The 17,202-nt window shown below is 32.8% G+C and overlaps 1 protein-coding gene across 2 annotated transcripts in view; it reads right to left on the bottom strand.

The window, feature by feature from the left end:
- Nucleotides 1-17,202, bottom strand: part of d4 — a 187,679-nt gene that overhangs the window by 11,898 nt on the left and 158,579 nt on the right. For both annotated transcript variants that reach the window (XM_069821451.1, XM_069821452.1), the window contains exon 9: nucleotides 2,034-2,146. In XM_069821451.1, coding sequence (XP_069677552.1) covers nucleotides 2,034-2,146 — 113 coding nt within the window. The remainder of the gene's footprint in view (nucleotides 1-2,033; nucleotides 2,147-17,202) is intronic.

The following is a 17,202-nucleotide window of genomic DNA, read 5'->3' as shown; positions in this document are numbered from 1 at the left end:
AAAAATACTTCGAGCTTGCAAAAGCAGCTCTTAAAATTTTTTATAATATCTGTAATCTTGTAGGGAGGAGTACAACAAGGATACTCTTTATCATCTACCCTGTTCAACATCTACTTCGAGAATTTAGTGAAGAACTATTTTCAGAACATGGGAGGGGTAAAAGTAGGTGGAAGAAGAATAAAGTGCATAAGATTTGCTGCTGATATGGCATTGTTAGCAAAAGAGGAGATAATACTAAGGGATATGCTACTGGAGCTAAATGACAGCTGTGAGCAGTATGGGATGAAGATAAATGTAAACAAGACGAAGACCATTGTTGTCGCAAGAAAAATAAAAAAGGTAAACTTCCGAATTCTAAATGAGGCTGTAGAGTAAGTGAATAGCTTCAAATACTTGGGAAGTACTGTAAGTAGTAACATGAGCTGCAGCCAGGAAGTCAAAAGGAGAATAGCAATGGCAAAGAAAGCTTTTAATAGAAAAAGGAGCATCATCTGGAAAAATGAGGCAGCAGAGCAAGTGAACAGCTTCAAATACTTGGGATGTACTATAAGCAGTAACATGAGCTGCAACCAGAAAGTCAAAAGGAGAAAAGCAATGGCAAAGGAAGCTTTTAATAGAAAAAGGAGCATCTTCTGCAGACCTCTGGAAAAAGAATTAAGGAAGAGACTAGTGAAGTGCTTTGTGTGGCATTGTATGGGGCAGAAGCATGGACATTACGATGAAGTGAAGAGAAACGAATAGAAGTATTTGAAATGTGAATATGGAGAAGAATGGAATGTGTGAAATGGACATACAGAATAAGAAATGAAGCCGTGTTTGAAAGAGTGGGTGAAGAAAGAATGATGCTGAAACTGATAAGGAAGAGGAAAAGGAATTGGTTGGGTTACTGGCTGAGAAGGAACTGCCTACTGAAGGATTTACTGGAAGAAATGGTGAACGGGAGAAGAGTTCGGGACAGAAGAAGATATAAAATGATAGATGACATTAAGATATGTGGATCATATGTGGAGACTAAGAGGAAGGAAGAAAATAGGAAAGATTGGAGAATGCTGGGTTTGCAGTGAAAGACCTATCCATGGGCAGAAGACTTATGTATGTAGGTAGGTAGGCCTACTTATACAAAATAAGTTTCTCGTCTATTTGTCATCAAAACAAATGTGACAAATCTCTTTGAACTTGAAAATATCACTGTCTATAAAATGCAGAATCCAGATTTAAGAAACTGAAAAACAGGCACTTTTATTGCTTACACATTAATTTGTTTACTTTATAAATACTGAAATATTTTTTTTATATTTATGTTCAACGTTGCTTATGTTTACTTTTCTAAATTGAAAACAAATTTATGTTAATAAGGTGCTTTTGGTTTTATTTTGTAACTCATCTCGTGACCCCCCTCAGCTGTCTACACGACTCTCACTTTGGGAACCACTGATCTAAAGAGTGCATTTGGGATCAAACAGTGCACCTCAAAATATTATCCCAACATTTTTGTTCTAACACTGGTCACTATACACTACTTCTTTCCTCCCCATTCAAAACAGCTAAAGGTCTATATTACTTAAAGAATTTGAAGAAAATCTGACACTATAATCAGTACTTTTTCTGCTTTTGTTGCAAATAATTAAGGATATTCAGTCTGTAATCGTAAGCTATGGTGCTTACATGCGACTACACCACTAAAATTTAAAACATCAACAATAATAATTGTAACTGAAAATTAAAAATACTTTTAATCATGTTCTTGAATTTTCAAATTGCTGCTATCTGCATTGTAGGTAAGTATGTATAGCAATTGTATTTTGATTTTCAGTACTGTTGCTCTTATAATTTAACTAGACAACTTTCATGAATAAAGCAATATAGTGTAATAGAGATAAAAGATATGAAATATGTTGCAAATTAAAAACATCCTGTATTCAAATATTAAACTTACCAACACCTTTAAAATTTCTTGGAAACACACGGAAATGATTTATTTTGATTAACTCGAAGACATTCACACACTTTTAACCTCACTTGATTTAACTTACATCATTATCTGATGTGCCACAGATGGAGCAACACTTGCACTCGATGCACTGCCATCGGTACTTGCGTACCGAGATGATCATGTTGGGGGTAAACTGCAGACAAGATGGGTGGCCTGCAACCAGCACAATACATTGTAACATTGGTACATAAGAGCATGAACTGAGCTGTTGTAAGGAAGGAAGTGGGACAGGGGAACAAAACCCCTCCATTCATTAAGTCAGCAAACTTCAGAGCCATTTATACTGTGCTTTGTGTTAATTAATGTGATTAGGCTTCTTAATTTCAGCACACTTTACCATTATACTGTGACTTTGGACTGGAAATGAATTTGGTGCAGTTCTGTAATAAATATCCATAGTTATTTGGCAAGAATTGAAGAATGACTTTTCACTTCAATAATATACAAAAAAAGACTTTAAAATATGGTAAACTGAAAATGTACTATATCAGCGCTTTACAATTTCTTCTTTATAAGTGTACCATTACTATACATAACGTGACATTTATCAAATGCCACTCATACTCTGTAATGTAAGATTTGGTAATTTTAAATTTCACAGTTATGGTTAAATTACTACCTTATCCCCCATAAGAAAGTACCTTCAGCAATACTGATCTGACTAAAACATGTTGAATTAAAATTTTAAAATGTATTAAATTATCTTCGTGTATTAGTACGCACTTTGCACTCTGAAAAGCACTGTACTATATATTTTCCTGTCTCAGAATCTGCACATAAATGAAGAAGTTCACAAATTAAACTCAACGGTAATATTCACCCAGGACTTCTACGAGCATTAAAAATATCGTATAAACTTAGATGTCCTGTTCTGCACCATTATTTTTCGATATGTCTATTAACAGAATCTCTTGTCTTCAAATCCATTTCTCTTAGATGAACCTCTAACCAGAACATTCTTCTAATTGATTGGTTGGCCAGAACAAAGTTGTAACTACGAGTATAATTTTTTGATCTGTGAAGTTAATCATGGGATAAAGTTGTTTGTAAACCCTCTAAATGTTGGCATCACTGTTTTATCACTATGGGATTTTATTACTCTTCACTTTACCTTAGTGTGTACATTCCAAATAGTAATGATAATAAAGGTGTTTCCTAAACCATTAATCTTGATTTACCAAAGAACAAGCATTTTCTGGTTACAACCTCGTTCTGGCCAACCATTCAATTGCTCCTACAATCTGAGTTTCTGCTCGAATTTTGTATGTGGTATTTCTACTTCAGTTTATATATATATATATATATATATATATATATATATATATATATATATATATATATTGTGTGGTCTTAAAAATCTGAACATTAAACACGCCACAACATATTCATTTTTGATTTACCATTGGTTTCAACTTAACAAAGTAAGTTAGAATACCCTGCTAACCATTTTATTAACATAAAATGTACATCCATTCCAAGTCCACAGTCAACAGAGCAACAAGTGGCTCATGTGGATGAAGAGGTTTTGCTCTGTTTATTGTGCCGAAGAACAGTGAATTTCCAAGCTTGTTCCAACTTTCTCTGACTGTCAAAATACAAGTAAACAATTTACAGCTGTGATTTGCGTTTTGTTGAAGAACAGCACAAGTGCCACTTCACGGGTCCTCGGCACACCATGAAAAACCAAACACTTCACAGATTGTTCTTTCAGTTTCTATATGTTTATTGTGTCTAATAACGTCTGTTAAACTTTTCTTTTTTCTCACTTCATATTTCATAAGAATGGATGGAGGACAAATGTACTGTTCATTTGCTTACAAAGCAAGAGGTACACACACAAATATGTCTTGACAGCCAGAGAAGATACAAAGACAAGACTGGAAACTGTTCTTGTGTCCCATTAAATCTCAACAAATAAGATTTCATTTACACTTAAGATGGCATCTTCTCACAGCAAAACAACAATTTTCTAATTTTTTTTTTAAATGAGAGACATTCCTAAGAATGAAATAATTTCTAGTTAGATACTTTCATTTGGCTATAAGCAAAGCCACAACAATATGCAAATCTTAATTTGGAATGGCAGCAGGTTACCCATTTTAGAAGGTCGATACTAAAATAAATTTCAAAGAAGTGAAAATTATTGTGTATTTCGAGATTTGAGCGACTTAGATAAAATCCATGTGAGATGTGATGAGAGAGGTATAATGTGAATTCATTACTACTTGAATTACTTAATATAAACACGGAGATGTAATTGTAAAATCAATGGAACAAAGAACTACTTGTATGAAAGTTTCTCAAATGAAAATTACTGTATTTATAAACGCAGTACATTGTATCTTGCTGGGCCCAAACATTTTCTCTATCTTATTTTATGCATGTTTTGGTTTAAAAAAATATTTGAAGATTAATGTTTTCCTCTTGCATATCTCACGTGGAGAAAATTCAGTTTGTAAGCATAAGAGTAGTTATTGTTGTGACTTATTAAATTCCAAAAAGTCTAATTTACAAATGTAAATAAATAGTTTGTAAATATTGAAGAGTTTGTCAAGTATACAGTTCCTCTTTCCTTTTTACATGATATAAATACAATATACATATAAGTATAGGAATAATCAAATTCTGTATGCATTGAAACATGTCATAAAACACAATTCATTGGCTGTATAAAAAGAGAACTGGATAAGAATGTGTAAATTGACAATATAAAATAATTAACAGTGAAATTATATCTTCTACTTGAATGTACTTGGCGATATTAATAACATCAATAATAATTAATATTTTTGGCACAAAGTCTGTGAGTCTTCGTATGTTGTGTATTACTGTAGAAGTGGAAGTCTGAATCACAGAAATGTTGCCAATGTGTATTCAAACTGCGACAAAATGTTCCATTAAGTGAAATATGAAGTAGTTTCTTGCCTTAAAATTAGTTTGAATAAATAAATCTCAATATTACAAGTCTGCAGATTAAACTCCAATGAATGTGTCTTTATATTAAAAAGACTTTTATAATGAAATCTCACCTCACATACGAAGTTATGAAACTTGAAGTTAAATTTTTCCTCCATCTTTCCTCACTTTTTGAATGTAGACACATTATTATATGCATCCCTCATAAAACGTAAACTCTACGAGAACCCAGGGATGAACATACATTAGCAACATTTTTACTTACTAATAAATTTCACTTTTAACAAGCATATCCCTTTAGAGCACTCGCAGAGTCTAGAGGGCACTGTGTATGCAATGACTCAGGTTCATTCACACAAACACATAGTGTAACACGATGTTCGTTTGTTCAACTGAATATTTGTACTTTGGATCACACAACTTGTATCTGGCATTGGACAATCCACATCGAGACAACATGAGCAATTTTGTAAATGTACAAAACTGAATGATTGTCATTTTTCCATGAGCAGCCAGAATACAAAACACAGAATGTTCAATGATACAAAAAATTACTCAATTATGAAAACATCAACAATAACCAACAACAAATGCCATTCAAGGTATTCTGCATAAGAGTGAAAAATTTCCAGAGGAAACAAACTTTGATAAAAAAAAACAGTTCACTCATTCTTTATGCAATTACAAACACAGACAACATTCGAAAAATAAATGTAGCTCACAGCTTCTCACAGTGTGACATAATATTGCTCCCTGTTGATATTAAGCACTATACTGTATATGAATCATTTTACCGAGAAAACTCTTCTCATCTGCAATAAGCAAAATTTTCTTAGAATTCAACAGGTTCCCAACTTAGTAGTATTAGTAGTAATAGTAGTCGTGGTGGTGGTGGTAGTGGTAGTGGTAGTGGTAGTGGTAGTAGTAGTAGTAGTAGTAGTAGTCGTCGTCGTGGTGGTGGTGATGGTGGTGGTGGTAGTAGTAGAAAACTCTTTCAAAACCATGTATGCACACTTAAATTAAGTAATGAATGTTCTTCATATCTTACTATTCACAGTATAATATATCTAAGCTATAGAAGTTGATGTGCACATCCATTGTGACTTACTATTTGAAACCTGAAGTATTACAAAGTTAATCATGAATGAGTATCCTCTTTGTAGCATATATTGGCTTACAAACATTAATGTAAATTTGAAGTAGCTTCATTGGATAAGGCGTAGAATAATATCACTATTTGGAAACACAGACTGGAACCATAAACAAAAGGTAACATATCAATCTTCCTAATTCAATAAAAATATAATTTCATCACCTTCAGTTTTTGTGTAGATACGTATTCAAACTACCACTCGAAGGCACAATTTCATTGACACCAATTGAGACTTCTGCCAGTTTCAATAAAAATTTTATAATAGTTAAGATTTTTAAATACTATAATACGAATACATTATATAAACTTTACATTTAAGAGTTTTCTTCTGTTAAATTATGTATTTCATGTCCTCAAAATTGCTTATCTCACTTTTCATACAGACAGTTCTGAAATAAAGTAGGAAAATGAAAAACAGGATATTGGTTTTCAATAGACTACTTAATTCTTACATTTCTTTACAAATACAGAATTTTATTTTTGTACAGTATTGTTTAACCTTATTTGGAATATGTAAGATATTAATGAAATAATACATGGAGACTGAGAGCCAGTACAACAATTAGTCAAACTGGTGCAAATTAGGTCCTGATAAGTCAAAGTGAATGCAATGAACATGTTCTTACAGCTGTCTATTAGCAGTTTTGAAAACCTGATCAACTATAGAGTAATGCAATCTTCAATCATACATTATCACTGAATAAATACTTTAAACAGACAGTTAATGCGCAACTATAGTCACAATCCTTTACAGAGAGTAAAGCCCAATCCAGTAGTAAAATTTTTAATTGCAATAATCATTTTCATAATTTCTACACGAAAAATTTAAGAGTGCATACATGATTATGATGTTAGCTAACGAACATTAAGATGAAATATTCTGAACATTTGTAAACATAAACTATTCAAAATTGCAGCCTTTATTTTGAACTATGGTTTTATGAAAATTCAACAGGTAGAATTTACTTGAAGATAATGTTATAAACAGTAAATATTACCAGTCCTGTATTTAGGTAGTACTACACCCATTGGCCTGAAAAATTTTGCACTCTTTGCCAACTTACTAATGCAAATCTTAGACGTTAGCAGTCAAACTGTAGGTCTATGTGGCTCTTGCATAAATATGGGCCTGAATGTTACAATTAAGAACAGCTGTGATAAAAACAATGTAAGTGTAAATCAAAGAGTGAGAGGAATCTGGTCATCCCATACTAAATTATTTTTAAAAATCTTAAAGAAACTGATTATGGTATTAATATTAATAACAATAACATTAATAACAGTAACATAAAATTCCTTCATCTTTCATTTAAATATGGAACATTAAACATTCTTTGTTGATCACATTTATACCATTCTCCAATAAAGTTAGTGAAATATCAAAATGTATGTATGATGAGAAATGGTATATTCGAACGTGTGACTTATACTCAAAAATCAACTTCAATCTTGTATTTCTGCTTAAGATATAGTGTCAATTGTAGTGGCATAAACTGCCTGAAAGACTGGACAGTTAGCTTAATAAACAATAACAGAAATCAGCCAATCAGAAGAAATGCACGACAGTTGACAATTGCACAACTGCATGGTAAAGTGTACCAATATTGTTTCAATGTAAATGACACTATTATTTTTGAGCACTGCATGCAATTACCATTTAAGATTTTTATTATGCGAAAAATTATTTGCTATATCAATATAACCGAAATTTTGATGACTGCAATTTTCCGTAAGACTGATGCTGTCGGCTTGTATTTATCCACTGCAAAATGCACTCACCCCAAAGTCACCTGTATTTTACAGAATTTCATATGAACATGTTTTTAAAATACTCAACACAACATTACATGGTCTACAATACAAGTTAAGTTTTGTGCTGGGAACCTTTACTCTAAGCTGCAGAGAATAGGTACAGGCAATCACACAAATCTATATATATATATATATATATATATATATACATAATGAACTACAAAAATTGTACAAAGACTGGGAATGCCCACAATAATCACCCTGTTTCTCTTGAATTACCCACGCACTTTTTATATGTATATATGTGTATGTAATACACATACATGCATATTGCAACACAAGTAATATTCAAATGATATTATGTGCACACACATATAGGTATATAGAATGGTTATTTTCATATATTATTACAAAAATTCTAAATTTGTATTAAAATTCTACTTAAAATTGTATATTATATGTAGATATTTATAATTTACACAGCAAATAGTAACTAACATTCCACAAGTCGTGGTCAACTCTAAACAGCACCATACACACTTCATCACACTGCTGTGTAGTTTTGTTATCAGAAATGTCTAACATTTTACAATATAAAATACAATGTATCATACCTAAGTACACACTGCAATATCACCATACAGTGACAGGGCTCAACTCCAGGGGCCGAAATAATCATACTGTATTAAGATTTCATATTTGTTTGCACTATTTGATGAATTTGTTAATAAGTAATTGTCTGGCAGTTAAATGCAAAGAAACCAATATATTAATTATAAGAGATGACTAAAACAATATTCAGTAAGGCCAAAAGTAACTCATATAATTCTGTAAAGTAACCAGGAACCAAAACTTGCGCCCCTGGGCCTACCGTATTGGTTTATGTGAATGAAATGCCCAATAAAAGTAAAAATATTGTTTTAAGAAACATCGCAACATAATGAAAAATGCTTCATATAAACTAAAACGATTGGTCAGGCAATAAGTTCTTAAAGCAAGTTATTCTATTGCCTTATTCAATTCTGTGCTCACATACCTGCATGGATGATCTACTATACTGGTAATTTCAACGTAACTGTTAAGTATAGGGAGACCAGATGTCTGGATTAATCCAGACATGTCCTCTTTTTAATGGATTAGTCCAGGTGGATTTTTTTTTTGGAAATCGGCATATGTTCTCTTTTTTTTTTTTTTAGGTCGTCAGTATTATATTTATTGTTTTTTCCTCAGTTTGCAAGATTGAACAATTTTCTAAAAGCACACATAAGGTGGCATAACCAATGTTTCCTAGAGGGTTTTAAGTAAATGACAAGTGTCTCACAACAGGAAGAATTTGGCTATGAGATGAAAACTGCGCATGTGTGGACTTCTCATGCACTGTCAGTGTGATCCTTAGCTGGATTTATTTTCGCGTGCACAGTCCAGATGAAATCAAAAAGTTCCCTTTGTACTCTGGTTATATACCTTGCATATACGAATCTGTAACAGGTTCAGTTTCGTTAATTTAGGCTTTTATTAACTAAGCCCACACATGCGCAGTTTTCATTTCACAGCCAAGTTCTTCCTGTCCTGAGACACACGTAGTAAATGAAGTATCATATTGCCTTTGTCTTCGTCAGTCATTGTGGTTCACTGCATTTCATTGTGATTGCGAAAGCTTGTTAAGTGAGTTTTGTGATTTCATTGTAAATGCCCAAACGTAAATGCAAATTTACTGATGAAGTCGCCAAAAATATCCATCTTTTAAGAAAAAAGGCATGGCATGATTTTGAGGCCAAATGTTTGTGATCCTGGAACTTTCCTCTCTATTCCTTTTAGTTACCGTACAGATCAATGGACTGTATGCTGAAATTGAATCAAGAAATTTATTACGATTCTGATGTCGCCAAAAACTTTCGTCTGCGAGAAAAAACTGAATGAATAATGTTATTATGCCATATGCTATTGAGTGTTCGACAGGAATTTCTCATTTTGGCTGTGTCCACAGATGGAAGTAACTGCCGGAATGTAAAAATATTTTCGATTGTCATACAGTATTTCGACAATAAAGCAGGTGGTATAACAACAAAGCTGAGTGAATTAAAATCAAATCAATGAAACATCCGAAAACATAGCAAGTTATGTTCTGAGTGCATTGGAAAATTTAGAATTCTCTAGCAAGTGTATTGCATTTACTGGAGATAATATTAATACCAATTTTGGGGTGTAAATCATAAACCAGATGGAAAAAATGGTTATAGAAGTTTGGGAAAAAAGAAAAAAAAAAAACACTAAATGAAAATCTTGTAGGGGTAGGTTTCCAGCTCACATTATACAGAAAGCTATACAGCATGGAGCTGATAATAATTTGTCAATTGATGTAGAGTGTATTATCTTGAAAATGTATAATTATTTTTCTGTATATATAGAACAGAGGAAGCTGTATTTAATAATGGAATCTGTAGTGGACTGAAAGGGTAAATTCCCATAGGGGGTCATAAGGAACCAATATCAATAGTTGGAGATAAGCTTCTATGAAAGAATGCCCAGAAAAATGAAATTAAGAAGAATACTTCTGAAATAATAAATAAAATCATACCTCATCGTAGACCTTTCGTTACTTGTGAATTTGTTCACATTAATTATAAACAATTACTATGTCACTCAAGATAAGGTGGTTGTCTATCTTTCCTGCTATAGAGAGAATACTTGAAATGCACTCTGCCTTAGGCTAATTTCTTGTCTCAGTCTAGACCACTTAGGATTTTAATTCTGTTTCTTGAGAACAGATTCAGTTAGCCTATCTTTGATATTTACATTCATTGATATCAGTGTTTCTTTCAAAATTCAAGAATTAGAAAGAGAATGTAATTCCATACTTCAAACATATTTATGAGCCTTGCATTCCTTTCTTTCAGGAGAAGTACAGAGACAAGTTCCCTAATTTCAAATTAATTGTACTTTTTGGTATGAGGGGAGCTATCTATCACAATACTGTAAACTCATTTAATAATTTTGGCCTCAACAAACAATACCTAATATCATTTGCCAAGAACATTATTGCTGTTCCATTGGAATTTAAAATCATCGTATATATAAAAACATTTAAATTGAAAAAAAAAAAAAAAACAGCATGTTATATAATGTAGACCTACACACTAAACGAATATGTACTTATTATATTTATTGTCTTAAATGATTGACCGTGTCAGCTGTGTCTTTAAGACACCTTGTTAAAGACAAGCAGCTTCATTTATTTGTTTCATTGAATCAATAAATGTTTTTCTTATCAATTACGTTTATGGGGTTTTAGAAAGTAGATTTCAAGGTTTCTTTGGATGTTTGAAAGCTAAAGAATATTGAGGCAGCCAGAAGAAGCATTTATGAAAGAAGTACAACAGTTTATGGAGAAAGCTTTATCACTGTGCCAGTCATGTATGCAGGACTTGAGGAAATGAACTCAGAACTTCGATGAATTTGTTTGTTTAAAGTGGCCTAATATGAGAGAGTTTGATTACAATGAAGTTGAAAAATGTTGCAGATATTTAGGCAGCAAAGGAATTATTGATGATATTACATGTTTCGATCAATTTTGTAATTTAAAGCAGTTTGTGACTGAAAATTCTGTACTTCATGACTTAAATAATTTTAATAAGTGGTGTAAGTATTTTAAAGCAGTAAGTTATTCAGAACTTCTCAAAATTGCTGAATATTTCTTTTGTATACCAGGGCATAACACAAATGTTGAGAGAATATTCTCTTATATCACAATGGACTGACGAAAGAAACAAATCCAAAATAGAATCTATAAAAGGTCTCCTCATGTTATAACATAATTTTAAGCAGTAGTCTTGCATTGACTTTTATAAGTATTTATTAAACAAGCCACAATTGTTAGAAAAAAATTCGATCTGTACAAAAATATTTGTAGCATAAAGCGTGATGCTCAAGTGAATTTGTACTAGTGAAGTTATGAGCTCATATAACAATTAAATGTATGGACCAAAGTTTAGTATTACAGTAAAATTTCGTTAATCTGGACTAACTGAGGGGATAAGTTGACAGTTCAATGAAAGTCCGGATTAACTGAAATAATCTAAAAGAACAGTAGAAAGTGCATTAAAACTCTGTTTATAGCAACAAAACACGTTTACTTATTACTGTCTATTTAAAGGGCATAGGCCTAAATACACTATACAGTACAGTAAAATGTGTAATCGATATTTGTTTACATAGTTTAATTACTTTAATGCAAACTTGATGAATTTTCTTTATTTTTAATACTATAGGTGTAAATTGTAATTCCATAGTTGTAATGTATAAAAGTAAGTCTTAAAATAAGGTTCTTTAAATTTTCCAAACTCATCAGTTTTTTTTTTTTGGCCTGTCTGGATTGAGCGAAACCTGGCTTATCGGGGTTCGGATTAATGAGGTTTTACTGTACTTCATTATAATTCCATTTTAATGTATCCACCTTTTCACAGTAACAGTCCTCTTTTTTTGTTTCTAGTCATCTGGTCACCCTAGTTAAGTATGATTGGTAGCAGAAGCATTTATCAAATATATATATAAAAACATCACACACACATACATAGTAGTGTAAGGTGAACAGACTTCTCGACCATTCTTATGGAAGTCACTATATTAAGGTTGGAATTTAAAGAAATGCCAACATAATAACAGTAATAGTTCATGAGAACAGAACTACTGCTTCTGCTACTTCTGTCTAAGAAAAGTGTCTTTCAGTAAAACGTCAAACAAATAGAACCAGGGCACTATTAACAGCATACTTACAGTACGGAATGCATACATAATTAATTACAAAACTTATTTCCTGACCAGTCTTCATATTCATACAAGAACTACACTCGAACATACTTTATCTATAATAGTATCAATATAATTATATACTTTTATAACATTTGAGCAATTCCCTCATCCGACTAGTTACAACTATGATAACTAGGAACTGCACTAATGCTAATATCACAGGGGTGCCCACACATTTGTACTGCATCACAGCCTCCTCACAAGCAGCTGCCCTTTGGTGTCTAAATGTTATTTGTTCACCCCTAGAATTATTTTTGCTGCACCCATCACTGTGACTTGCTTACTATACTTAAATGACATGCAAAGCTGGGATCTCTCACTGTGATAAATACTGGAAGAAATATTAAAAACGCAAATTTAGTATGCCACAAGAGAAGTCATACTTTTTTCAGAATCCGTGTAAAAAAGCTTTAAAACAGTTTTACATACAAGAATATTAAATATTATATAGAATATATATAAATTCATTCAAGTGCTGATCACACTTCTGATATGATGCAGATGCCAATTAGGTACACCGCAACTGAATAAACATAATTTCATTAGGAGAATAGGAAAGAAACATAAGTTATGCAATTCTGAATGTATGAAATATTTGCAGAGCTTCATTTACTTCTTATAAACTGTGCCCGAGGTTCTGGTGGCAGCTGGTTATTAAACTACTATCATATCTCCTAGTTTCGTTTAATATTATCTTGAACATAACACTACTTTCTCTCAAAAAATAATACAAACATTTCCTAAGTCAGCTAAAGGTAAAGAGAATTTATTCTTTTTGTAACTAGTTCTGTTCGCATGTGCTTGGTAGATTCGTCATTATAATGCTATGAAATTATCACGAACTACTTTTACTTCTTTCAATTTCCACATCATTTAAGTTTTTCTATTATTAATTTTTATAAGTGGTCTTCTTTAAATGTGATACTGAATAATAATAATAAACAACATCATCATCTCCCTTATACTGGTCTGTCACGACATAGAGGGACGTCTCCCAGGGGGCGGATGGGGGAAAGATTGATGGATTTACTTTCATAGTCCTCCTGGCCAAATCTAATGGACCTGCTAACCAGACAGGTATGGCCCTCCATACACAATGCGGGTTAAATGTGGGTTATGTAATTGCCAAAATGTAAAAAAACTGGTCTCACTAGAAAAGTTATGCTTCAGCCACAAGAACATGAGCATGTGTCCTAAAGTTAAATGTTCCGCAGATAAAACTGTCCCCCGATCGAATCTCTGGATGGAGACAACTTTGGGAAAATCTCACCAAATTAACTCCAATACTTCTCAAGAATTCTAGAGTGGAATGCAGGAGGATTTTACAACCTAAAAGCAAGAATTAATTACAATATTAGGAGATAAGGATATAGATGTCTTCACATCTCAAGAAGCCAATCTATCAGAAGATTAGACGACTTTTTTTTTTTAATGGAACAATACAGCATGTATTTTCTACTAAATCTAAATCGCGTCAAATTACAAATGGACTTTTAACAGGAGTAAAAAAGAACATAAAAGTCACAATTAAGAACTGCAAGAAAATGGAGGATCGAGATAAGCTGAAATAGTTACAACTGAAGTATGGAAAAATAATCACCATTATAAAATTCACAGTACCTACAACCTTCCACGTAATACCCCAATTCTAAATCATACTCCCATAAAATGCAAAACCATTATAGTAGATTTTATGCCCACTCTTCAAGATGGGGCTACAAAAACATAAACTCAGGAGGAAAGACTATAGAAGATATATTAAATCCTTGCAGTCCTTTTTTTCGAATAATCTTTGCAAGTAAAGGCAATTTACAAATACTGATGAGAAGTGATACATGATTTGTAGACGGCACTTTTAAGGTTGCCCCCACTATCTTCATGCAGCTATTTACTGTATTGGGGTTGCCGAAAAGTGCAGGAGATCAAAAAGGTCAAGATGAAGCGACTCTGTCTATTCCTTTGGTATACGCATTACTAGCAAATAAAGCAGAAATATCTTACACCAATGTTCTAGAAAAGATCATTAGTAAATCACAACAATTATCTCTCTGCTTTTTACTTAGTTATTTAACAATGCTGTACCAACTACGAGGTTATTTAGCGTCGATGGAATTGGTGATAGCAAGATGAGGCCGAGGATTCGCCATAGATTATCTGACATTTGCCTTACGGTTCGGGAAAACCTCGGAAAAACCCCAACCAGGTAATCAGCCAGAATTGAACCCACGCCCGAGTGCAACTCCGGATCGGCAGGCAAGCGCATTAACCGACCGAGCTATGCTGGTGGTCCCAATTATCTCCTGAGGTGACATTTCCACCACAGTGATGTGTGACTTCGAAATACCTATTATTAACAATATCACTGCAGTCCTACCAACTGTATCTGTTTCCTGTTGTTTCTTCTATCTTCAACAATCGGTGTATAGACGCATTCAGGCAAAAGGATTTTAAGAACTCTATAACCATCCTGAAAATCGGTAACTGAAAGCACATGTACATATGACACTATCCCTAGCCTTTGTGCCATGTGAAGATGTCTCTGAAACCTTTGAAGAATTACGAGAACACGCTTGCGATGAAATTCTACCCATTGTCTTACTTTGAAATCACATAAGTGACAGGCATAACAGCTCGTGGCAGAAGATGTGTAATACCACTACGCTATCCATCACACTTATGGCATCAGTATCAGGCCATGATTCAAAATAAGCATAGGACCAACAATCTAAGTGAAGGCTTCCACAATATGTTTCAACAAGTGGTTGGAAGACACCATCCTGACTTTTATTCTGCTCTGTAAGAATTGCAAAAAGAACAGGGCGATTGTGAAGTTATGATAAATGAATTCTGAATGGGTCGAAAAGTCAAAGCATTGCCGAGAAATAAATGGTTGGCTATCCAGAAGAGGATAAAAACAATAGCTATGGAGTACATGATTTACAAGGAAGAAGGACATCGGTTGGATTACCTTCGTCGTCTAGGTTATAACTTTACTTTATGAACATTTACTGGTACTGCTACTGTTACTGTGAACTCATTTCCATTTCAATTTTCCTTTCAATAAATCATAGTTTACAAGATATGTTGTTTGGTGTTTTATTAAATTATTTTGAAATTTCGGAATTAATGACATTCGGATAAAATAAACTTCGGAAAAAAAAAAAAACCTGCCCACTTATCTTCATTACAATGGCTCGAGTAAAAACCCAGATCTCCTTATGGTGTCATCTGATATAATTAACAGCACAGAAAGAAAATCAACAAGAAATAAAACTTTCTTGGAACTTTCTGAAGGCAAATTGGTTTGATTTCCAAAATGAGATAGACAGTAAGTGTAGTACATGTTTACACTCGGAACCTAAATCTACAGACCATATGAATAAAGACTTCTGTAACATACTATTGAAAGCAGCTAAAAAGTACATTCCCAAATGGAAAACTAAGAAGTTAAATTCCTTTTGATCTCCATCTTTCTCTAAATTAAAGAATAAAAGAAATATAGCAAGGGTCAAAGCAGAAAAAAACGGTATGTCAAAATGATGTACAAGACTGGCGAAGAAAAGCAGCTATATTTAAGAAATAACTAAACTCAGCACAGAAAAAGTTTCTGCAATTTCACAGAACATATGGACTATATAGGAAGAGTGGTAATAAAAATCTACAAATTCCTCAATAAAGCAAAATCCCCTAAATACAGTAATAGAGCCATTAAACTACAACAGCAAAATTCTGACCACAGAAAAATTGCTGAATCCTTAGCAAATTCTATGCTCAGTCCCAGTGAATCCCCTCAGTATACAAGAAAGAACATGAAGCAATTAAGAGAAAATCAGAGAAAACAAATCATTCAGTATAGAAAATGATATCTCAGTCAAGATGTTAATGAAACAATTGAATTTAACAAAATAACAATTACAGGAATAAAAATCCTCAGAACCAAATAAAATTAATCCAGAATTCATCAAATATCTTAACGGAAAAGGAAGAGAGGCCCTCCTTCAATTATGTACACAATACCTTCTGACTGGGAGAGAAAAAAAAAAAATTATCCCAATTTTGAAGAAAAATACACCTTCAAGCAATATTAATTAATAGTTACAGATCAATATTCTTAACTAGTATAATTGCTAAAGTAGTGGAAAGAATGATAGCGGCAAGGGTCAATTGATTTCTAGAGCACCACAACTTCTAATGCTCAGTCAGGTTTTAGGCAAAATCATAGTACAAGCAAAAATGTCATTACTAAGTGAGGACATCAAAGAGGATTTTAATAAGAAAGAGAACACCCTAGCAATATTTATTGATTTTTCAGTCAGCATATGACCCTGTATGGAGGATGAAATGAATTAATTGAGAAATTACAATTGATGGGAGAAAAGAACAACATGCTTAACTAGATAATATGTACAGTTCATTTCTAATAGATTTTGTGCTACAAGATATAGCACCTGTATTTAAGTACAAATAAACACATTGAGGACTTCCACAAGTAGCTGTATTGAGCACACTTTTTAACTTGTATATGAATGATCTCCAAATTGTGATACATGCTCCTGAAGTCAAAACTATTTGCTGATGA

This window comes from Periplaneta americana, chromosome 3 (assembly GCF_040183065.1).
Source record: "Periplaneta americana isolate PAMFEO1 chromosome 3, P.americana_PAMFEO1_priV1, whole genome shotgun sequence".
Taxonomy (NCBI): domain Eukaryota; kingdom Metazoa; phylum Arthropoda; class Insecta; order Blattodea; family Blattidae; genus Periplaneta; species Periplaneta americana.
This window is presented reverse-complemented; position numbering and strand designations above follow the sequence as displayed.